Below are 25009 nucleotides of genomic sequence, written 5' to 3' on the forward strand. Positions count from 1 at the left end.
TTCACGTTAGCTAGATGTAATGAGCACCAAATACCTATAAATATGACTTAAATGACTTGTGATAAATAAGTATACAAAGACACAACTAAAGATATGATAGTAGTAATGTAATAATAAGCTATAATAATGAGCTATAGCATTTTTTACCTCAGGTCGCCATGGCGACCATTGAGAACCACAGCCACTTTATCCACCAAAAACAGATGTGTGGTGGCACCCCTAAATCATCATGTACTGGAAAAATATTTTGCATGTGTTGTTTCTACCTATATTGGAAGACTATTAGCACCCAGCCATATCAAAATTCAAAAAATATTTTTTTTGATGCACCCTAATGTAGGCCTACACTCAAACACTACGGCGAGATGTGCGCTAAGTTACATCCACCATCACAACTCCCGATAGTTTAAAACATTCACCTTTCAATCACTACGTCTGTTGAAATAACCAGACAATGTCGTGTCTTAAATGTTCCGTTTATTTCACTTGTCGCGTCCCTTGTCCCTTGTCGCGTCTTCATTTTGTTTGTATAGGAGTGAATGCTGCGTCTTCGATACATAGTAATTATTTGGTAATTATGCGTGACTTAGCTGCGCTGTGATGTTTGGTTATGCCGGACTTTAGCAAGTCACTGTTTATGTATTTGATTTAATTTCTAGTACTGTAGAATGTGGTTTAAGGCTGTTTATAAGCTCATTTGTGTTTTGTTGCCTTTGGACACCCCTGCTGTTGTGTAGTATATTGGAATGATCCAATTTTAGGGGTACGTTCTTGGTATTTAAACTGGTGGCTTTAGTATGACTGGGAGGAGTGCTTGGTATAGGGACGTAAGTCTCGTTACTCCTCCATTGCGGCTAGTGTTAGTCGTCTATGCAGTTCCTTGCATTTTTAATGTCTTCATTGAATATTGTTTTGACTATCAAGTCAGTCTATTTTATTTATCAAAAGTGTTTATTTTGCTATTCTTTATTTTTGCTAAACATTTCTTTATCATTTTTGCCCATTGGGCCTTAATTGGGAAAATAAAACACCCATCTTATTTCATCCGTTGTTCCTGAGTTGCTAAATAACATGTACCTCACACCGCTCCGATCCCTACCTTTAACACGAAGGTACTGCCATTTGCTGGCCTAGATCAACTTTCATTTCCCACCCCGCTCCATTAACTAAAGAGCCGTTTTTACACCTGGCCTTCGTGGAACGCTGTTGACCCCCCTGACGTACAAAGTTAATTTGCTTAACATCCTTACTTGCTGCTAATGAGTTAACTTCTCTCCGCTTATCCTCAATTGCTGCTGCTAAGCATTTCAGTACTTGGTTGTGACGCCATGTATAGCGCCCCTGGGTGAGGTTTACCTTGCACCCTGATAGGATATGGTGGAGGCTGCCCACACACGAACAAAGTGTACATTTATCATCCTCACCAAACCATTGACTTAAGTTCTTGGGAGATGGAAGCACATCATATGTAGCACCTAACATAAATCTAATCCTGCCAGCATCCATGCCCCATAGATCTTTCCATTTAATCTGCTTTTTTTCCACCCCTTCCCAGTTTACCCACTGCCCTTGTCTTGCCTGTGATACTGCCTTGGTACATCTAACAGTCTCCTCCTGCCTATGCATTTCCTCCACAACCATTTTCCTCCTTTCTCCTGCAGAAGCCTTGCTCCACAAAGGTTTACTTATGTCTAAACCTAGACCCCCCCGCCCATGCTGCACATGACCCATTATGTCTCTATGCCTCAATGCTGATTGAGCTTGCTTAACTGCCTGCTCTGGGTTCCACTTCCTCCCTGCCTTAACTGTAGGTGCAACTTTCCTCACCACTGGGTCCTTAGACTGAGTAAGAGTCATTTCCAATCTAGCTTTAGCACACTTAAATTCTTCTGTCAGACTAGATATTGGCAACTCTACAATGCCCTTCCCGTACAAGGCTACACTGCTTAAGCAGCGAGGCACTCCAAGCCATTTTCTCACAAAGGAATTGATCATTTTTTCTAACCTTTCAACCTTTGACAGAGGAACTTCATAGACTGTCAATGGCCACATTAGCCGGGGCAATAAGCCAAACTGCAAACACCACAACTTAAGCTTACCTGGTAGTCCTGACTTGTCAATTTTTGTAATACCTTGCCTAGTGACCTGTCTTAATTCTTCAACCTGTACCTTATCATTAAGGCTTGCATCATACCATCTTCCCAAACTCTTCACTGGCTTATCCATAACTGTGGGCATCACCTCCTTATCAATAACAAACTTCTTATCTACTACCTTCCCTTTGACAATTGAGAGACTCCTAGACTTACTGGGCTTCACCTTCATTCTAGCCCACTGCAGATTGCTATTTAGCTTATCCAATAACCTGTTGGTGCATGGGACAGTAGACGTCATAGTTGTCATGTCGTCCATGAAAGCCCTAACTGGGGGGAGGCGTAGCCCTCCCTGCAATCTCTCCCCACCCACTACCCATTTTGATGCCCTAATAATGACCTCCATTGCCATTGTAAAAGCAAGTGGAGATGGTACATCCCGCCATAATCCCTATCTCAAGCTGCTGCCACCCTGTGGTGTACTCCGAAGTAGTAAAACATAGTTGAATATCCAAAAAGTATGCTTTCACTAGGCTTTTAATGCTATCTGAAATTCTAAAGTAGTCAAAGGCCTCCCACAACAGACTATGAGGTAGCCTACTGATCCAAAAGCATTAGCCAAATCCAAGAACAGTGATAAGCGCTGAATGTTTTTTTTTCCCTGCAGACCTGAATGTTCTCAGATTGGGCTTTCGTTTCAAACTTAAGATCTTTCCACAGACTCTGACTGTGTGTGTCGGGCTGAAACCCGGCGTGGCACGACTCTGCGTAGCGAGGTGTAGCATAACGTGTCCCAGAGTGATGTGAGCAGGATGGATGTGGCAGGTTATAGCTCTTTTCGACTGCCAAACTAGTCCGACTCTACACGGTACGGTACAGCGCGGCTCTACACGGCACAGCACGGTACCAGTACTATTTGCCTTTCCACCTAAACCGTGACCTGGAAGTGGGTGGAGTCGGCGGGGTGCCCACTGACGTGACGTCGGTTTCAGGCCACTAGAAGTTGTCACGCCGCAGTCAGTAAAATGTGAACACAACTGTGGAAACTTTCTCTCTTAATAAGCAGTAACAGCATACAAACACAATTGTGATTACAATGTTACTGTCTAAAATCATCAATGATACCAATGAATCATTATAGGACACGGAATGAATAATTTAATTAGTCTGTGAACCGTGCTGACTAGAACTAGCTCGCGAATGCTAGCTTAAAGAGCTAACAAGTGAATGGCATACTATGGCAATACAGCAATGTGCTACCAGGTCACTAACAGTTGAGGGACTTCGCTTAAACTGAACATAGCCTACTATTGCAAGTTCGCTTGAGTATAACCTACCCACTTTAACTAACGTCACTATTATTCAGGTAATTGTCACTTCAGAGACATTACACTTCTCCGTTTAAAATGTTACCTTAGCTAGGAGGCTAGCTAGCTCGCTAGTAACCAGACAGTAACTGGCAGCAGCATTGTCTGATATTAAGTTATTTTCCTAACAAATCCATGCACTGACAATTACACTAGGCGACCATGGTAGGACACCGCACACTGTCGGTTTAGACATTAAAATGATCGACCATCTGTGCAACAAACTGTGTCCAGCTAGGTCTCGTTATAACTGCAGTTCAAATGGCATGCTAATCGCGATTAGCATTTTGCTAGTTGGTTTTAACTTTGCAGAGCTGTTTTAATACTGATTGCAAGGCAGTGAAAGCTGCTAATTAAATGCATGGTCCTAGCGGAACGAGTGGAGAGTGTCCTGTGTTACTGTTATCGTTTATCGCAACTCATCGAGCTAACAAGTCAAGCAGTGCATAGATAAAACTGGTGGCACTGGTCAAGATCCTGGGCCTTTGTTGCGTGCATGACGTGATTTATCTGACCAATCAGTGGACAGCACTGTTCACCTGACATTTTAGTATCGACTAGTCCCGAGTAGACCCACCTCTGAAACAGCTACGAGTGGGTACAAAAAATAGTAACTGCTCCACCCGCTAATCCGCAGTCGAAATGCTCCCAAACAGGGTAGAGTCGCACCGAGCTGTACCGTACCGTTACGAAAATGCCCAGTGGAAAGACGCTAATAGATATTCAATGAGCGCCATGGCTTCAGGGCTCCGACCGAGACATTAGCATGTGCAGCCAGACAGCAGGGCAGGCAGGGGGAAATGCTAATGAGCAGAAGACCTGGTGTTTGTGCTTTAAACAGGATGAGGTCCTCACTGAAGACCTGCATGTTCACACACACACACACACACACACACACACACACACACACAAAGAGGAAGGAGCGAAGGAGAGTGGGAGGAAGAGAGAAGAGAGAGGGATAGGACAGAGAGGAAAGGGAAGGAAAGATAGAGAGGAAGAGAGAAGTGAGTGACAAAAGAGGACACATAATACAGGAATGAATGACGATGAGAGAGAGAGAGAGAGAGAGATGACCTGAATGAGAAAGAGAGAGACATAATCAGAAGTGCAGCTTGTGTAAAAGAGATACAGGCGTAATCAGAGGAGAAGCATGGCACAGATGTTTATGTGGAGGAGACTGTTGCATTCTCTCACTGGGACCGCAGTCAATGAACAACGTACAGTAGGGGAGAGCAGGGTCAATTGAAACACTTTTCAGTTAAACGTCTTTTTCAAAACAGGTGAAGGGGATACAAATAATTTTGTCCTATGATCAACAACTCACATGTGTCTTCTCTTAGTAACCAGTGTAATTTCATTTACACCTTGAGTGATCGTGTTGTTTTTTAACTTTGAACTTAAGTTGTCGCCCAGTCGGGTCAATTGAAACACATGTGCGGGACGAATGAAACAGCATATTGTAAACAGAAACCATTCACTTTACTCTAGTTTTTATGAAACATACCTAACAACATACTTCTGTACTTGTCATGGTTAAAATTTCACCTGATTCCTAAATATATAAGTAGGTCAAAACATTTATTTTTCCATGTGCGTCAATGTCGAGATACGCATTTTGATTAAACTCACATTTCTTCATTTTATACCATGCTGATGACTACATTTCCATCTAATTTACTTATTTCCCGTTGTAAGCCCTGTTGAGGGATTCACGATTGATCTTCCTGTTTTATTTTGAAACAATTTATTTTTTTTTGCATTGATAGTGCAGGACGATTGAAACAACTGTTTCAATCGTCCCGACAGTGCTAACTGACACCTAAACATATTTTGCTTCTAAACTTCAAAATGCTGACATTCAACACTTTCAGACATGTTTAAGTAATGATTCATCTCTCGTATGGTCATGTGATCATTGCATGAAACAATAAACACGAATTGTGATCACAAAAAAATGACCGCACGTAAGATTTTACTTGCCGGTGTCAAAAATAGGTTTGCAGGGATAACGTTGGAATTCAATGACGTCATGGCATGAGATTTTCCGTGGTTGGTAAGTCTTGTGTGTTGAACATACTGACGACATATGACATTTCAGATGTGCATGGTTCTCGAGGAAATCGCTGTGTTACTTTCGTCCCGCGTTTCAATTGACCCGGCTCTCCCCTAGGCCTACTGCAAGCCTTGGCTATCCACTGAGCGCTACGCCATGGTCAACAACTAAATTGCAGAAAATGATTAAATAACTGTTATGAATCACAGTCAGTCCGACTCATTTGATTGCATGTCATAAATGAAATGGCAATACACATTTAATGACGAATAGTATTTATTAAATGGAAGGACCTCGTCAGTCAATGTCAATGTAACTTCTATTTCGAATTTATCTATTTCTAATTTTCTGAAGCAATTTATCTATTTCTACATCTCTAGAACAGCAAAACTTCTTATTGGAGAGCCAACACGTCCTCTGTTGATTCAATGGTTCGTCGTTGTTCCTGTAATGAAAAGAAAAGGAAACAAAAGCCTAATTAGGTCTGGTGACATTAGCTTGTAGCTGCACTGCAACGAGATGTAGAGTAGGCTAGGCTGAGCACAGTTGTGAGACATTACTGTGTCACATAGCAGCTTATACGGCTATTGCAAAATCTAGAGAAATGTGCGAACTGGCCAGCGGGGTGTAAGTTTGTTTGACATTATATGTGAGCACAAAAGTTAGGCCTGGGTCTACTCAGTCCACCCAAGCCTAAATCGCATGTGCCGACTTAGTGAGAACATCTGTATTTGATACGATATGTTTAGGATTATAATATGTAGGCTTAACATTTTAATAGGAAACACAGTAGCACCAATAACTTACTTTTCCGCTCTCCGTCTCTTTTACGCTGGGCTGGCGGAGGATAGACAGGATAACGGGCACTATCGCTTCACTCCTCATTTCTTTGACTGGTTCACTGCCGAAGGTCTGACTCACTGCAGAAGGTTTTGATGGTTAGCTCATAACACTACGGTCAAGATAACGCATTTAATTAGACTCAACTGAAAATATATTGTTACCAGCACTCCCCATCACTGGATGCGTCCAATGCATGTCAGCGACCATTGCAGCTGGAGCTAGGACACCCCCTGAATAAAATATTCATAATTATGGAATAAACGTCATTAGCAGGCTCAACATTAGGTAACCAGAATCGGGTTATAAGCCAGCAAGTTTTAAACGGACGTCAGTTAGCTAACGTTGACTAGCCAACGTTAACGCTAGCGGCTGATGATATCATAGGCTATTATAATTCATATCCATAGCATAAAGAATGAAAGCAATATCAGATTAAAAGTTTGTTAGAGAAAAAATTTTACCGTTATATGTGAGCCGAATTTGCTTTTCAATATAGTTTTTCATTTGTTGTATTCCTCTAGCAGGATTATTTTTTTTGTCCTCTGGCCAATTTTTCTTCATTGCCTTCTTTTATTTGGTCTATATCAGCACAATACAGACTGTCTGCAATGGTAGACGGTGGTCCATTGTTTACTTCCTGCCCTCCATCTCAAATCGTCCCGCCGTGGCGCGTCATAATAATCACGTGATTGAAACCAAAATATTGTCCAAAGACACATTTATTCTTGCTCTAAAGATGGACTCAAACATGGAGAACATTGAGTGCAGAAACAGACCCCCGTGGTAAATAAACGAGGACTGTGCTCTCACAGAGTTAATGGTGGTATTAGCCAGAGCAGGCAGGCACTCCACTGGTGATCTGATCTCAGTGGATTTGCTCTGGTCTGTGTTGTAGAAAGACTGAGAGAAAAGGTCAACACTTCCTTATTAAATCAGTTGCTTTAATATTGCTTTACACTACAGTGATGCTTTGTGCTGCATTCATGCATCGCATCGCTCTGTCTGTGTGTGTATGTGTAGGATATGCAATATGAGAGTTTGGTGCGCACCAAACGGTCCATTCGTACCAAAACCTCTTAGTTTGGTTAGTTTTTGTTGGTGTGAAAGCATTAATCACACTTGGGTGCGCACCAAAACAAGCGGACCGAGACCTCCAAAAAGAAGAGGTCTCGGTCCGCTTGACTCTGCATCAAAAGTCGACCTCTGGTGCGGTTCCTCTGGTGAGAACGCGAACTGGGGTCCAAACCATAGACTGTAGGTCAAAATAGTGAGTCAAAATTGGCGCCGATTTCTACCGGAAGATAAACATTGAGGAAAAATCAATCAGGCCAATTTTGGTTCGTTTTCTGGTGTGAAAGCGGACCTCACTGTAGTATTACATAATAACAATTTCACTGCCTGAAGCAGACCAAATAATCGAATTAGTGGTGTGAAAGCGCCCTTAATGAGTTTGTGTGTTTGTGTGTGTGGACTATATGTGAGAGTGAGTGTGGTGTGTGTGTGTGTGTGTGTGTGTGTGTGTGTGTGTGTGTGTGTGTGTGTGTGTGTGTGTGTGTGTGTGTGTGTGTGTGTGTGTGACAGCGAGAAGTGAGAACGGCTTCAGCTGCTGTTGGTATGATATGATCCAGCAGCTGTCAGTACCACCCACACATCCTCCAGACCACCATGCAAACCCTATGCATCTCATCTGCACCACCCTGCACCTGCATCCGCCATCTTGCACGACCATGACAGCCTCCCCTGACAGCCCTGCTCCTGCTCTGCGTCTGCCCCTGCAGCCCAGGGCCACGGATGCTCTTCCAGCCCGGCTGTCCTGAAGCAGACCATACTGTACATTATGGAGCACAAGTGGCGTGCAGAAATGGAAATAGATAAAAGACTTGTCTATTTCTGCGAATGCCTGCGGCGCATACACACTGATCTCACATCAGGTGTAGCTAATTCCATTGACTTAAGTGGAGGCTAATTGTTTCAGCAGTGTACGCTTCAGTTGCATGTCCATTGTTGCCTGGCTGTCACATTTCTTCTCTAGTGTTTGAGGAAAGTTGACTCTAGATGACATGTTATATTAGCACCTAAAGGAGCAAACCCATTTGGGCTTAAAAGTTATTCATCTTGTTGCTTCTGAAGGGGATTCACTCTGCTAGTTCTAAAAACTGATTCATTCCGTTAGTTCTAAACTGATTCATCCTGCTTGTTCTAAATAGGATTCACCCTGCTAGTTGTAAAACTGAAGGGGATTCACCCTGTTAGTTGTAGCCTCATAGGGATTAGGGGGGGCAATATAGTGCGAAAAGATCCTCCCTCATTGGCTCAGCTCACTTTCTCTAGGGCAACAAGAAGTGGGTGAAATTGGTGTATGTGTGGAAGAGACTATTGGCACTTGTGTTAGGGTCAGGAATATTCAGCTGTGTGTGTTTGTGTGTGTATGTGTATGTGTGTGTGTGTGTGTGTGTGTGTGTGTGTGAGTGAGTGAGTAAGAGAGAGAGAGAGAGAGAGAGAGCATGCATTCTTGCACATGGCTCTGAATGACAGATCTGGGTTAGTGCACATAGAGGGAGAGAGGGAGACAGAGAAAAGAGAAAGAAGGAAAGCCCTATTTGGACTGAAAAATGTTTTGTGTGCATGCCATAATCTCTCTCCCTCCCTCTCTTTCTCTCTTTTACACACACACACACACACACCATACACACACACGCACGCGCACAAACACACACACACACACACACACAGACACACATGCACGCACACAAACACACACACATACACGCACACAAACACACACACACACACACACACACACACACATATGGAGTCAAAACCATGCCATAAAGTGCCCGTGAAAAGATATTCACATGTGTAATAGAGTTTTGCAGCTGTATAAATCATTTATGCTTGTGCACGGAAACTTTGTACTTGTAGAAATATTTTGTGCATGTGCAAAAAATATTTGTCTTCGAGGATATGATTTGCACAAATGTAGAACCGTTTTGTAGCTGTGGAATTAATTTTTCTGTGCGCAAAAATAATGCGTACCTGCAGAAATATTTTGTGTACTTGTGAAAAACATTTGTCCACAGGGATTTTGTTTTAACTTGTGGGGAACAGCAGCAATTGGGAGAAGTGCGACATCTATCTGTCGTGTGCGAACTGGATCTACGAAGCTACAAAATTTTTTTACAGACACGAATTATGGCAGTGTTTTGACGTGCCAAAAAAGAGCCAATCAGCAAATTTGGCATGGTTTTGACAGTGTTTGTGTAGAGCCAACCAGCACATTGCATCGCCTGCTGACTAGCCAATCAGCGCAGCTCACCGACTTGTTGCATGAACCGGTGCTGACGGCTAGAGAAGGAAAAGTTCGCCTTAAACAGTATGTCTTATGACCCACTAAAACATCGACAATTATGGGAGTGAAACTCCTGTCACTACTATTAAGTGGTAATTAGCCTACAACAGTTGTTTACAATTACATATATATGATCTCGTTTTTATTTATCTTACCTGTGGTTACAACTTGTAGATTGATGATCACGTACAGATGACTATACGGAAGAGCAATAGGGTCACGGAGTGAAATATTTATTCGAAATCTCTGAGAAAAAAAGTCAAAATTTTCGAGAAAAAAGTCGAAAATTTAAAAAGTCGAAAGTTTTGAGAAATGAAGGCAAACGTTTTGAAAAAAAAGTCAAAGTTTACGCAACGCTAGCTCTCTCGTCTAGTAATCATTCGACCGGGGTTCAATACCTGCCATTTGTAGTATTTTGTAGCTTAGGCTAATAAGTTGTTTAGCTTACCAGGAACAAGTCATTCAGAGCTGGAGCTGACAGAGACTTCGTCTCCTGGCATAGTGCTGCTGTAATGGACAACTTAATTACATTTTATTTTGAGATTGGATTAACTAGCAAAGATCTGCAGTCTTAGCACAGATTTACAGTAGGCTAGGCCCTATTGTGATTTCTATCCGGACCTTGAAGAGGCGGTGTCGTGAACTTAGACTGTAGGAGGCGAAATCAGTCGGACATAGACAATGTGATAGCCTTCGTGCAAGAGAAACTACATGCGGACAGATGCAGGGATATCGTTCAAGTACAGCTCGCTCCGGCCCGCAGGAAGGCGACATGGAAGGCGAGGCTTGACAAGGACAAGTCCATTCTGGGACTGTGATCTGTTCTGCGCACGCATGTAATAGTAGCAGGAAGAGGGGAGATTTGCCTGCCCGATCGTTTGTGACAATCTGTTGGACTGCTTATTTGTCTTTATTTCAAAATGTTTGTCTATTCATCTGTTTATTTCAGATAGTTTGTTATTAAAAACCATTAACGAAAATTGGTTGTTGAAAAATGGCTATGGAATTCAGTCAATATGTAAATTATAGATGCTGGACTTTGACGGGACTCGAACTCGGGTCTATTGAGTGTAAGACGAACGCGCTAGCGTTGCGCCACTGTCACTGTGCAATGGTGTAATAATATCTCAATGATAACCTTTACCGCCTTCTACAGATTTCTGACTTTTTTCTCCAAAATGTTGACTTTTTTTCTCGAAAATTTTGACTTTTTTTCTCAAAACTTTTGACATTATTTCTCGAACATTTTGACTTTTTAAATTTTCGACTTTTTTTCTTGAAAATGTTGACTTTTTTCTCGAAAAATTTTGACTTTTTTTCTCAGAGATTTGGAATAAATATTTTACTCCGTGGCCCTATTGCTCAAGTTAGCCGGCTATTTATACCGGGTTAGGTCTAATACTTTCACGACTATGGTGTCTTTTCCCCCTAATAAATTATTTAATTATTTACAGGCAATTATTAAAAATTGCCTGTAAACAATTGAAAAAAAACTGTAATTTATACCATTTCCATCAGGAAGTGAGCACTATGAAAAGGCCACAGGTAAGGTAAGGCAATGCAACTTTATTTATATAGCACATTTTGTCCAGCAGGGCAACCCAAAGTGCTTTACAAAGATAAAAACAATACAGTAAAACCATTGAACAACAAGCACCTTTTTTACAACAAAAATGGAAGACATTACAGAGAGAGAATAGGAAGAGGGAGAGTGAGTATGAGAGGGAAGGGACAGTCCAATGTAAATACACTTGCTGAGCATATGTTGCACTGACTTGTTTGGTGAAAAAAAAAGTTTAAACAGCATGCATCTGTATCTGCAAATATGTAAGTGCACGTAAATAACTGTAAAAACTACAATCTTAACTATTTTAGTGTTATGGCAAAGCATACTAAAGATAAAAGTGTTTTTCATTATGACCAACAGTGTGTAGTTGGTTAGACAAAAATCTTCTGAATGAATGAAGTGTGTGCCATATGGTGCAAAAGTTTGATTTTGATAATGCTGTATGTAGTTTTGGTTGCAGTGCTTCATTTTGCTAGGTAGATTGAGGCATTTTGCAATTTGGGGGATGGTTTTGTGAATTGTGTGTGAATTTTCAAAATTGTGTGTGAGTTTTCAAAATTGTGTGTGAGTTTTCAAAATTGTGTTTTAGCAATTGGAAAAAATTGTAAGATCTTGTTTCCTAGGTCATACAGTAGTTCTAATAAGATCTTGTATCCTAAGTCCTAGTTCTAATATGATCTTGTGTCTAAGTCATAGCTCTAATAAGATCTTGTTTCCTAGGTCATAGTTCTAATAAGATCTTATTTCCTCCTAGGTCATAGTTCTAATAATATTTTGCATCCTCCTAGGTCATAGGCCTGCGTCCTCCTTGGTGATAGTTCTTATAAAATCTTGTGTCTGAGGTCATAGTTCTAATAAGATCTTGTTTATGTCCTGCTGTAGGTACTATGCTATCTGCTGCCAGCCGCTGGTATACAGGAACAAGATGACACCCTTGCGTGTGGCACTGATGATTGGGGGATGCTGGGTAATCCCCACCGTCATCTCCTTCCTACCCATAATGCAAGGGTGGAACAGCATCGGAATACGTGAGCTGGTTAGTCACACATGCAAGCATGCGCACACACACACACGCACGCACGCACACACGCGCACACACACACACACACACACACACACACACACACACACATATACTGTATATAGACACATGTACACACGCACATTCATAGACACTCACACACATGTACAGAGGGAAAGACAGGACCTGGTGATTGACACACACAAGAAAACACACACACACACATGCGCGCACATTCATAGACACTCACACACACACACACACACACACACACACACACATGTACAGAGGGAAAGACAGGACCTGGTGATTGACACACACAAGAAAACACACACACACACACATGCGCACACATGCACACACACACACACACACACACACACACACACACACACATGTACAGAGGGAAAGACAGGACCTGGTGATTGACACACAGTGTTGGGGAGTAACGGAATACATGTACCGGCGTTACGTATTCAGAATACAAATTATGAGTATCTGTATTCCGTTACAGTTACAACTTAAACAGTTGGTATTTAGAATACAGTTACATTGTTGAAATCAATGGATTACATGAGGATACTTAACTGTTTCGAAGTTTATCCACTCTCTAAATAAATTAAGGCAACTCCATGCATTTCCCGGAAAGAAATCTAGATGAAATTGTTTCCATGTTTAAATCCAAGCCCCGTCGTCTTGCACTAGCCACATATGCACCCGTCAGAACGCAGCCAGCGCGCATTATGGACGCGCCATCGGAGATAACTGACAGCAAATTTGGAGTAGGCTAAAGTAAGTAAGTGTTAGTAACTCCTACTCACCGACCGTGGTTCTTGATGTCTGTTCAAAAGATATTTTCCCAAGTAGGCCAATTAATTGCTTACTTCGGCCAATCGGTTATACAGTATAGCCTAGCTATCAATAAACAAAGCCTGGTTACGTGTTGATTTAGACCTAGGATGAAACCCATCTTTAATAGGCACTGCATTCATTCTGAGGTTTTCATTCCAACTTAAAATAGCCTATGGGTTATTTATTTGTAAGTAGATCTAGGCTATATTTAATTGTTTTAATGAATTATGGTGCAGCCTATGAAAGTGTATTATTCTTGCGAGTAGTAGGCCTAGCCTATAGCCTATTTTAACGTGCGGTTTTTGATTGTCATTTAGCGATCACGTTCATTTTTCAGAGCACTAATATAGGCTATGCAGTAGCCTAGGCTATAGTGTTTACATTTCCAGCCTAATTTGCGTCCCACCGGTCATACTGTATATCTGCACCCCTCATTTTTACTGAGTTGATGCCATCTAAAATCTCACACACCTTATAATTTCTGGCTATTACGTCCCTGTTCCAACTTGAAGAAGCATCTTCTATTAGGCTACTACTATAACATTTTTATAGTTTTATAGTTGTATCAGGTGACTTGAATTCATATTCTCATACAGTACGTGGGCCGCATTCAGTCATTTGGAACAGAAGAACACACCACAATAGGCCTAAACTGGATTTGATGGGCGCATTCCTACACTTATAAAATGCAATTCAATGCGGAAGTAATCCAAGTATTCAGAATACGTTACTCAGATTGAGTAACGTAACGGAATACGTTACAAATTACTTTTTTGGCCATGTATTTTGTATTCTGTAACGGAATACGTTTTGAAAGTATCCTTCCCAACACTGTTGACACACACAAGAAAACACACACACACACACATGCGCACACACGCACACACACACACACACACACACACACACACACACACACACAGTGACGCCATGAGTGAACTCACCGTCTGGCTGATGGGCTCTGCAAAAAGGCTGCACTCCATGAATTTCTTTACATAATGCTGTTTACTTCCTGTATTCCGTGACAGGTTTTTCTTCGTCTTCGTCTTCGTCTTCTTTTTCTTCTTCTTCTTCTTCTTCTTCTTCTTCCTGTTATTTTTTTTTTTTTATCTCTAATCTTTGCCTGGAGCTCAGTGACAGAGAACAGATGTCTTTTTTATTTACCAATGCATTCTCTGTGAAAAGAGTCCAACGATTCACTAGCGCTTCCCAGAGTGGGAAAACAAGCTTGTTTAGGAGAGAGAGCTCCTCTAATTTGCATGGGATACTGAAGCGTGTGGGCCACATTGCACATACTGTAGCTATGAGGTATGGACTCAGATCGCACCAGGTGGCCAGAGCAACGGTTCACAGAAGTCCTATGTGAATTACCTGTGGGCTCACCACTGAGTCAACCACCCAGGGAGCAAAGAGAAAGAGATGTTAGATTCACTCTCTCACAGGCACACTGAGACACAAACACACACACACACGCACTCATACTCAGACACAAAGGACAAAGGCACGCACACACACACACACACACACACACACACACACACACACACACACACACAGACTAAATATACCCACACAAATGTACACAAGCAGCCAAAGGCATGATGGATCCAAGATAAAAGCGAAGGATGTTATATTGTCATCAGAAAGCCTTTTTCAAGAATGTAATTTTTCCTCAGCTGAAACCAAGCAATTTGTTATTCCCTTGGCAGAAAGCATTTAGTTCCTGTGTGCCATTTTTCTGATATAGATCTTTATTTAATATTCCTCTGAGCTTGTTTGGTACCGGTCAGAGAGGTTAAAGTTATGTTTCTCACCACCAAACCTCAGCGAGACACAGAGGAGATAGGAATCTAATGAGACGACGTAGCTTGCTTTGTGGCGATTATTGTCTGCTATGATTTTTGGCATCGCAGGGGCCAGAGTGAGGAGGCAGTTTTTGGTATTTAAAGTTTGAGCTCCGACTTTGTTTGTCTCCTCTAATCATGCCCGCCGCCAGTCCATGTGTATTCAGATGCTGCCGTCGCTTCTCATGCAAATGACTGCCTATTTCTGACTGCCAAATAAATAACTCAGTGCAGACGTCGATGTCCATCAGGTCAGATAAGCTGTCTGTCTGACTGTTGCGTGCTCTCCAAGGGACTCATTAGCAGCAGTGATGGCGTGCAACGTTAACACTGAGACCCTCTCATTATCACTCACATGCACATACTCACACACAAATACTCACACACACACTCTCTCTCTCTCTCTCTCTCTCTCTCTCTCTCTCTCTCTCTCTCAAGTTCAAGTTCAAGTGTGCTTTATTAGCATGACAAATATTATTGTATTGCTAAAGCAGAACATTTAACATGTAGACATACATTTACATAAGGAATACTTGGAATGCAGTACATGGCAAGTAGATATGCATCCAAAATAAACAAACAAACTGTGTGTGTGTGTGTGTGTGTGTGTGTGTGTGTGTGTGTGTGTGTGCATGTGAGTGTTATTATCCACTGTCCCTTGCCTTATGCCATTCGGTAACATATTTGGCAGCAAGACCTGGGGCCTCATGTTCAAAGCTTGCGTACGCACAAAAATGATGCGTACGCTAAATCTCATGCTCACGTCAGGATGTACAAAGACTGACTTGAATGTGAGAATGTGCGGTCCTCCACGCAAGCTTCATGTCTGGCGTACGCAAGTTTCCAGTGTGTATCGTCAGTTGGCGACACGTAGAGGCAATGCAGCGCAACAGCATTAGTTGATCTCGAATCAAGGCCTTTATTTGCACAGCATATTGTGAAATGTGGGCTATTAAAAATAGCACTTCGAGGTAGACATATGTTTCTAGATAAATGGGCATGCAACATGCGTTAATACTACCAAACTATGCAACAGCCTATATCTGCAATTAAACTTTGTCTTATCAGAGGATATCAAGAATTAGGTAGCCTAATGTGAAACGTATAGAGTTATATGTTTCACATTAGTGCATATTATATCCATACGTGATTATTCACTTGCTTATCAAACATTTCAGATTTCGAAGAGCTTTCCTTCCTCGAAATCTGCTATGAATGGGGTCGGCTTCACGCATATGTCCTTGCCTAGAACATTTTCCGGGTGTTTTCACATATTTCCGATAGTTTTCAGTAAAACAAAATACAAATGGGACAAGATGATCTGCGTGAATAGCTGTAGCTTGCCTAATAAGTGCGAACTAGAGCTATTTCCCTGACCGACTGCAAAGGCTACTCTGACTTTCCTCGAGTAGCATTCACATTATTGTTGTCACACCTGTGCAAAATATAGGAATATGATCGAGAAATCGTCGCGGCAAAGCCTGGATGGGTGAGCGATGCGTGTTCTTACTCGGACATGAGTGATTTAATGACCTTTTACAGTTTTTTCTGATTGGTTAAGCACTTTTTTTGTAACTATTGGCTATTTTTGCAAAACTCTACACACAAATAGCCAAACCTTTCACCAAATTATCAAAACATTGTAGTTCTCTTGCAAAAGCGAACACAGCTTGATTAACTCTTCACACCTTTGTAAAAATGGTGTTTTTGTATCAATCAGTAAACACAAGCCATCATCTACTAAGCACACATTGTGTCAACTAAACACTGATGGTATGAATACAAGACACATCTGGCTTTTGCTTTCTCTGTGCACAAGGTAGGCTACAGTATGTCAGTTTGAGGTCATACTTTTGTCATAGTTCTGTAAACATATAGGAATCCAAACGTCAAGTATTGGTGTTCACACTCATCAAAACAAATACAAAGTCAAAACACAAAATAGTAATTTCACCGAGACAAAAAAAAAAAAAAAAATCTGTCTACATGATGACATCTCTCTGGGTACGGCCACAAAATTTCATCTACAGTACATTGCATGCAATGTCCTCCTGTCCAAGGCACCGGGCTCCTTGTCCTTGTCGTCCTCTCCCTCTCGCTCCTTCACCTCCACATCCTCTTCCTAGGCCTCCTCTAATTCTCACTCTTCCTGCTCCTTCCATTGTACTCCACACGGATATCTTACCTGTGCCTTATTTACACTGCTTAGGCTGATTGCAAAGTGAACTAATGATCTAAAACAGTTTACACATGTGAAAATGTGCCAGACAGTTGGCAAAATAGTGTTAATGATAGCCATACATGTGTATGATTTTGCTAGGAGTGTGTTGGACATTTGGTAATTGAGTGTAAGCAGTGAGTTGTGTTTATAGTTCCGCAAAGTGTGTGTTACAAAATTGCAAACTGAGTTCAAAGCAGTGTTTGTGCTTTTAGTTTTGCAAACTCAGTGAATGGTTTTGCTATATGTGTTCATAGTTTTAGAAAGTGTGCTACAAGAATCAGATTAGTGCTTTAGCATTCAGAAAAAACTGTAATTATTGCAGTTATTTTGTAATGCTTGAAATGCCCACCAAACCGTGTTATGTGAACCTTGTCACTTGCAGACTGACCAATAAATCTGCCACGGTCTATGACCCTTGTAGCCACTGCCACGCTCTGCCTCTATTGTTTTTTTTGTTATTAATTGCAGATGATAAAGATGTAGGCTACTGTGTCTTTACCATGTTGTCTGATAAGAGCACTTCTACCTCGCAATCGCTGGTAATAAACTTTTAAAACTTTTTTTATTTGATTATATAAATTATTACATTTTGTAGCAGGTTCGAGAACGGATGGATCCACAAATGATTTTTTACTCCTTCGCGGAGGTCTGAGTTTTCAAATGGCCTTCTAGTTAGCAAGCATATTAAAACTAGAAAATGTAATTCCATGGAAAGAATTACCATTGCATGTAAATGCAAAAAGGTTGCTGTGTAAACATTGTATTAGGCCTATAGTTAAAGACAACATAGGCTACTGTATGACACAGAAGAATAGATAAATAACAATAACATAATTACAATTCCACTGAAATTACTTGGAAACCCACATTTAAAAAGTGATTTATGAAAATGCATCAAAATTGTGGATAGTATTTTGGAAAATAACTCTGAAGTTGCCAACTTCAAACGAGTTGCAAGCACTGACACTTTAGTAGCCTTCATGAAGTTCACCTACAGTGAAACGACTGGTAGGATAGCTTACATAGCCTACATATCTACACTTTAATGCAGGTTAAAATTAGGCCCTATATAGACTTAGAAACCATTGGAATACGGAATACAATCTCAAACAACGACAATCAATGATGATGCAGCAACAGGTAGGATCTAGCAAATGTAAATACTGTAGCTTGCAGTAGGATATTTTATGTTGGGTACACAAACATATTACAGGATGAGCTAGTATGTTCTTCGAAGTGTTTCCAAGTGTGTGATAGCCTGGTTGGCAATTGCCTAGCTTAAACAAGTGCTAGCTTGCTAACAAACAAACGTGGAAATGATAGCAATGCAGTTTGTAATAGAAACGAATGTGAGAAGAACGCTTAAACCTAAATGGTGCAACTAGTAGGCCTATGTCTTTCAGGTTGGACTTCACTTAGAACGCTGGGTGAAGATCGGTGTCGTGTAGGCTGCTCTGTCGAGATGGCTAAAAGCTCTCGTGTAAGCCCTGTTGGCTGCAGCCGACCCCAGCGTTAAAGGTTAGCCTGGAGCAAATTATGTTTAATTGTCGTCAGCTAAATACAGTGCTTACGTTAACGTTAGGTTAAATTGTCTTTAGCTGTTGATAACGTTACCTAGAGCAAACCGGTTACTGTAAAGATATAAGCAAATCAAGTAAGGAGTAGCCTACAGCAGGAGACAACAAGACACGTCTGGGTTTACCAGCTGTGGCATGGTAGAATGTTTTCACAGCTGTTACAGCTTAATGAGTAGACGTATCAATCGATCTTTGCCGCCAAAGCGTCTCAATGTTAACTCTATGGGAGTTTTTAATTATTTTATCGTAAATATCTCAAAAAGTATAAAGTTCACAAATGTGAAAAATACATTCATCAAATCTCCGTTACAAGACCTTTGTATGACTGTTTGAATGACGTCAAACGGTTCAGTGGTTTTAGCGTCATTAACCGTTGATTTTGGTCGGAAGAAGAATAATCTTAAGAAGAACAGTGATAACAGTACATTGCATTTACATGCAATGTAATGAGTGTGATTGAGGGAGGAGAGAGGGTGGAGTATAATGCTCGTGCATGTGCGCGTAATTTCACGTTAATTGGGATGTACAAAGGAAAGCTGTGTGGATTGCTGCGTACGCATGGTTTCATACATCTGAATTTTTTTGTGCGTACGCTTCTTTCCAGATTTCCGCGTACGCAATGTTTTAGTAGGAATTCCACGCAAGTCTTTGTACATGAGGCCCCTGCTGTCTGTCCCTGCTGTTCAAGTAAGATTGCCATTATTTCTTGTTCGTCAAGTTTTAGGAATCCTGGGATTAGGCTTGTAAGCCTGTCAAAGTAGGACTTTCTTATGGTTGTATATTTCTCGCAGTGAAGAAGAAAGTGCACCTCAGTCTCAACCTCACCTGTTACGCAGTGACCACATATTCTTTGCTCTCTTGGTAACCAGGATTTTCTCAATCTGCCTCTTTCTATGGCTAGATTGTGGTCACTGAGTCTGTACTTGGTCAGAATCTGTCTCTGCTTTATATCTCTAACAGTAAAGAGATATTCCTCCAATTGGTATTCGGATTTTATGGAGCGGTAACATTCTAATTTGCTTTGTTTTTTTGTCACCTTTTGCCAATGTTCCAGATATTTTTCTTTAGATTCTTGAATGATCGAATTGGTTTTCAATTTGAAGTTATTAATGTCTGTTATAGATTAGTTAGTGTCAGTACAAGCTGACTCAGAGGACTCTTTTCAGGGTTCAGATCTTGAGTTTTTACTGCATTGCAGTTTTTGCCCGTTGCTTGAACACTGTAGACCCATGCTTAGACTAAAGTAACACAACTTTAAGTTTTGTTGCCATATCTCAAACACCTATACCTTAAACAAAAGTGCTGCTTTGCACTCTAGTTTCAATTCTGCAACACACTTACTCCTTTATGCAACACACTTGGTCCTGCATAATACTCTCTATGTCATACATAAGACACTTCGTTCAAAAATGAAATCTCAGAGTACCATTTGTTAAACACATGTATCCAAAATACAAACACATCGGGTAATTGCAACCACTCAAATACACACCTGAATGCACTTACTTGAAAAACTGAACACCAATCAGCCATCTACAAAAAGCCCATTCGTTTAGCCATTGGAAATGGTGATGTGAATGGTATATTTCTCAGTGTTGTGTCATTGTTTCCTTGTGTGTAGAGTTTTGGCACAATGAGTGAAGTTTTTCTAAATGCAAATAGCAAATATGTTTTATATAAAGTAGACTAGTGTATTCCTCCTGATTTGCAAGTGTATGCATATGATGCAAGTGTGTTTCATTTTGTCACCAGAGTTACATTTTGACAAAGGATTGTTGGGTTTTGATTGCAGAGTTTAGGTACTGATAGAAGAGTTTCAATTTGGCATACATGTGAAAGGTTTATTTCCTAGTGTTGTGTTATGTTCACTAGTGCAGTGTTTTTCAACCTTTTTCGAGCCAAGGCACACTTTTGTCATTGAAAAAATCCTGAGGCACACCACCAGCCGAAAATTTTAAATAAAATGAAATTTTATGGAAAATGAAATTAAATAAAAATCTGTAGCCCGCATTAGCGATATCAAGTCATTCTTGTCAAAGTGCCTTGAATAGGAATCAAATGAACACAAAGAAAATGATGTCTATTCACTCTTTTTTAGACCACTTATAATAATATGATAAACTTATGATGATTTCCCACGGCACACCTAACAATGTGTCACGGCACACTAGTGTGCCACGGCACAGTGGTTGAAAAACACTGCACTAGTGTGTAGAGTTTTGGTACGGTGAGCGAAGTTTTGCAAAATGTGTTCAAGCAACGGGCAAAAACTGTAAAGTGCAGTGTATCAGTGGGACTTGTTCGGAGATGCATCCAGAATTTGAGGGCTCTTTTTTGCATGCTGATTGCCAATGGGAATCTGCCTAGTTCTGCTCAGCATGCATTGGTTGGTGTTTTCTTTTGGATTTTTAAGATCAATCGGCAGAACTCTGCATGTAGACTTTCTATAGGATGCTTGTCCCATCTAGTGTAGCTATGCTCACTAAGTGGACCCCATACCTCACTTCCATACAGCGCAATGGGCTGAATTACACAGTCAAATATTTTGTACCAAATCATGTTTATGTTCCAAAAAAGGCTCTGCAAGCTTTTTCTTTTAGTGCATTCACTAAAACTCCTCGATGCAGTCATTAAGTCAAGGTAAGTGTACCGCATCGTGTGTTCTAGGGCAGTGCTGCCTAGATTGAAATGATATTTGTCTTCCTGACACCTGGGCTTTTTTTGAGTATCATGATATTTGTCTTTTTTAGGTTTACTGTCAGGGCCAGTAATACAGGGACAGTAATTCTCTAGCAGGTCCAGGTGCTGCTGTAGCCCCTGTGCAGTGGGGGATATCAGCACCAGGTCATCTGCATAGAGGAGGAATTTGATTTCTTTCTCATGTAAAACAACTCCAGCTGTAGACTGGTCCAACTGCACCGCTAACTCATTGATGTAAATGTTGAACAATGTTGGACTGAGGCTACAGCCCTGCCTTAGTCCTCTTTTTTGAGTGAAGGACTCAATAATTCTGTTGCAATTTTCACAGTGTTTTTATTTTCGGAATACATTGTCTTTATTAATTGGTATACTTTACCCCCTACACCACTTTGTAAAAGTTTATAATATAATCCCTCATGCCAGATTGAATAGAATGCTTTTTTGAAATCAACAAAACGAGCAAACATTTTTCCTTTTTTTGTTTGGTTTACAAGTTTAGTTATTAGACTCTCTCTCTCTGTCTTTCACACACACACGGACACACACACACACACAAACACACACACACACACACACACACACACACACACACACACACTGATGGTTCAGTTTGGAGGGGTGTGAGCACCCGCTGCTGTCGATTGTCCTTGGCTTGAGTTGGCACAGGGTCATGCCCTGATGGTGGTTGGTGGGCATGGTGCCACCCCGCACTCTGGTGCTGATTAATGGGCAGTATCGAACCACGGCACTTTGTCGCCCAACACAAATCCCCCCCAATCAATTGTGTTGGCAAACCAGGCAGACACAGCTCTCGTGCGAACAGGAAAAAAAGAGAACAAAAATGCAGACCTTTCTGAAGTTGAGAGCAGCCACATTATTGGAATTTTGACCATTCTTCCAGAAGCGCATTTGCGATGTTGGACGACGGCACTGACTCTCATGTGGATGAACTTGACTTCACTGCACAGAGTCCTCAACCCAATGCAGAGACCAAATTCCTTGTACACGCAAGTACTGTATACTCGGCCATAGAGACCTGATTGACTGATGGCAAAAACCTCCCCTATGACGAGTTGAGTGACAGGTGTCAGGTCTTAGCTGTGTCAGACTGTGACGGATGGAAATGATGAATAAATAGGCATAGACTAGACTAAGACTAAAGCAAATAGCCTACGCATAATGAAACACTACGGACTGGAGCAGTATCTTCGCAACATGTTTTAAATTAATCTGTATGAAACGCGTAGCCTACATTTGCAAAGAAGAGAATCAATTTAAATTTAATTTAATTTAGGCACAATGAGATGTTACATTTAGTTTACATGCAATGGTGGTTTTGGTTGTCGATGGCATTATTGCATATGCATCCTTAGTTGCAATGCACAATTATTCCCTTGCATGACAGCTCCTGTAACCGCACGTTCATTTAAAAACATTGCGACGTGAAATGCCACTAAAAGCGGGTTGTGAATACTGTAGGTCTTAGTGAGTTACAGATGAAGTCCTCTCAAGTTATTTTACGCTGTACTAGACTTTAGGAGCTACTTTTAGGCTTAACATGCTTTGTGAATAACTTTTAGTGAAAAAAAATAGGAGTCCTAAAGTTAGGAGTGACACTGATATTTTTAGGAGTTTCTCCTAAATTCGCCAGTTAGGAGCTACTTTTAGCCCTAAAATTCTTTATGAATACGGGCCCTGATCATGTGAATTGATTTGCCGATTTCCAGACAGTTTGTTGTGGCCTGTAATTGCAACAGTAGTATTCGACATTATAAACCTCAAACCTCTCAAAAATGCTTGCAGTCAACTGGGAAAAATTCCCAAACTTCCCAAGTAACAGCCCACACCTGGTGTAGGCACTTTTGCAGGAAGAGCACCTTAGGTTCACCCTAAATGACTGTTCCTCTCTATCAGATTGTCCCGAAGTAAATTGCAGGACATTTTTTATTTATTGTCCCAGATCCTTGTGTCCTTTTAACACTTCAGTGTTGGTACTCATGCGCCACTGAGCAAACACGAATCGTCCATATGTCTGAATATCTGTTTCCTCATCCCAGCGCCGCCCCACAGCCATTCTCTGCTTCATTAACTCGGGCCACACGCCATGTTTAGATAGCCTGCCATAGATACATCCATGTAAATACACTTTGTCCAGAGCACAAGGGCCTGCGTCAACACAACCGTGTTTACAGAGGTGTGTGTGTGTGTGTTTGAGCTCTCTTGTTACGAATATGTAAGTGTTTTACACATGCATCAAATATTTAACAAGTGTAGTGAGTGCTAGAATGTAAACACTATAAACAATCTCTCCATGTTATGGACTGTTCTGGGAGCACGATATGAAATTTGTCCACTACTTTAGTGATTCTCATATTGTTCCATTAGTGTCTGCTATTTATCGTTTTTTCTGTGTGTGTGTGTGTGTGTGTGTGTGTGTGTGTGTGTGTGTGTGTGTGACCCTCCATGGCAGATCGCGGAGCGACAGAAGATAGGCAACGGCACCATTGCGTGCGTGTTCATGGTGAACAAGCCGTACGCGCTGACCTGCTCTGTGGTGGCCTTCTACATCCCTCTGGGCCTCATGGTGCTGGCCTACCAGCGCATCTATGTGACGGCCCGCGAGCACGCGCGGCAGATCGGCGCCCTCCAGAGGGCCGGAGGTGCCGCTTCGTCCTCGGGCTCGGGCGGCCCACATGACAGCGCCGACCACCAGCGCAACCACCGCATGCGCACGGAGACCAAAGCGGCCAAGACTCTGTGCATCATTATGGGATGCTTCTGCCTGTGCTGGGCACCGTTCTTCATCACAAACGTGGTGGACCCGTTCATCGACTACTCGGTGCCCGACCAACTGTGGGCGGCCTGCCTGTGGCTTGGCTACATCAACTCCATGCTCAACCCCATCCTGTACGCCTTCCTCAACAAGTCCTTCCGCCGTGCCTTCCTCATCATCCTGTGCTGCGGCCAGAAGCGCTACCGCAGGCCCTCTCTGCTTGGACCCCGCACACCCTGCGCCGCCACTCAGATCAACGGCTCCACGCACATGCTCAAGTGAGTCATGCACGCACACACACACACACACACACACACACACACTCATACAGACATTCATACAGACGTGCATACACGTATACACACAGACACACAGACACACACACACACACACACACACACTCATACAGACATTCATACAGTCGCGCACCCATACACACACACACACATATGCGCACACACACACGCACACGCACACGCACACACACATAGACATGTATATAAATATATATATATATATATATATAGCCGTGGTGTACTGATTAGGGCTTCGGGCTTGTAACCTGAGGGTTGCCGGTTCGATCCCCGACCAGTCCACCACGGCTGAAGTGCCCTTGAGCAAGGCACCTAACCCCTCACTGCTCCCCGAGCGCCGCTGGTTGGGCAGGCAGCTCACTGCTCTGGGTGATTCACCTCACTGTGTGTGTGCTGAGTGTATTCACTAATTTGGTTAAATTGGGTTAAATGCAG

General features: G+C 41.8%; 1 protein-coding gene across 1 annotated transcript in view; it reads left to right on the forward strand.

Moving 5' to 3' along the window:
• htr4 (5-hydroxytryptamine receptor 4) overlaps positions 1 to 24542 on the forward strand; it is a 90765-nt gene extending 66223 nt beyond the window's left edge. Inside the window, exons 4-5 of the mRNA XM_062549919.1 lie at positions 12155 to 12308; positions 23958 to 24542. Coding sequence (XP_062405903.1) covers positions 12155 to 12308; positions 23958 to 24542 — 739 coding nt within the window. The remainder of the gene's footprint in view (positions 1 to 12154; positions 12309 to 23957) is intronic.
• Positions 24543 to 25009: the final 467 nt, after the last annotated feature.

This window comes from Sardina pilchardus, chromosome 11 (assembly GCF_963854185.1).
Source record: "Sardina pilchardus chromosome 11, fSarPil1.1, whole genome shotgun sequence".
In the NCBI taxonomy this organism is placed as follows: Eukaryota; Metazoa; Chordata; class Actinopteri; order Clupeiformes; family Clupeidae; genus Sardina; species Sardina pilchardus.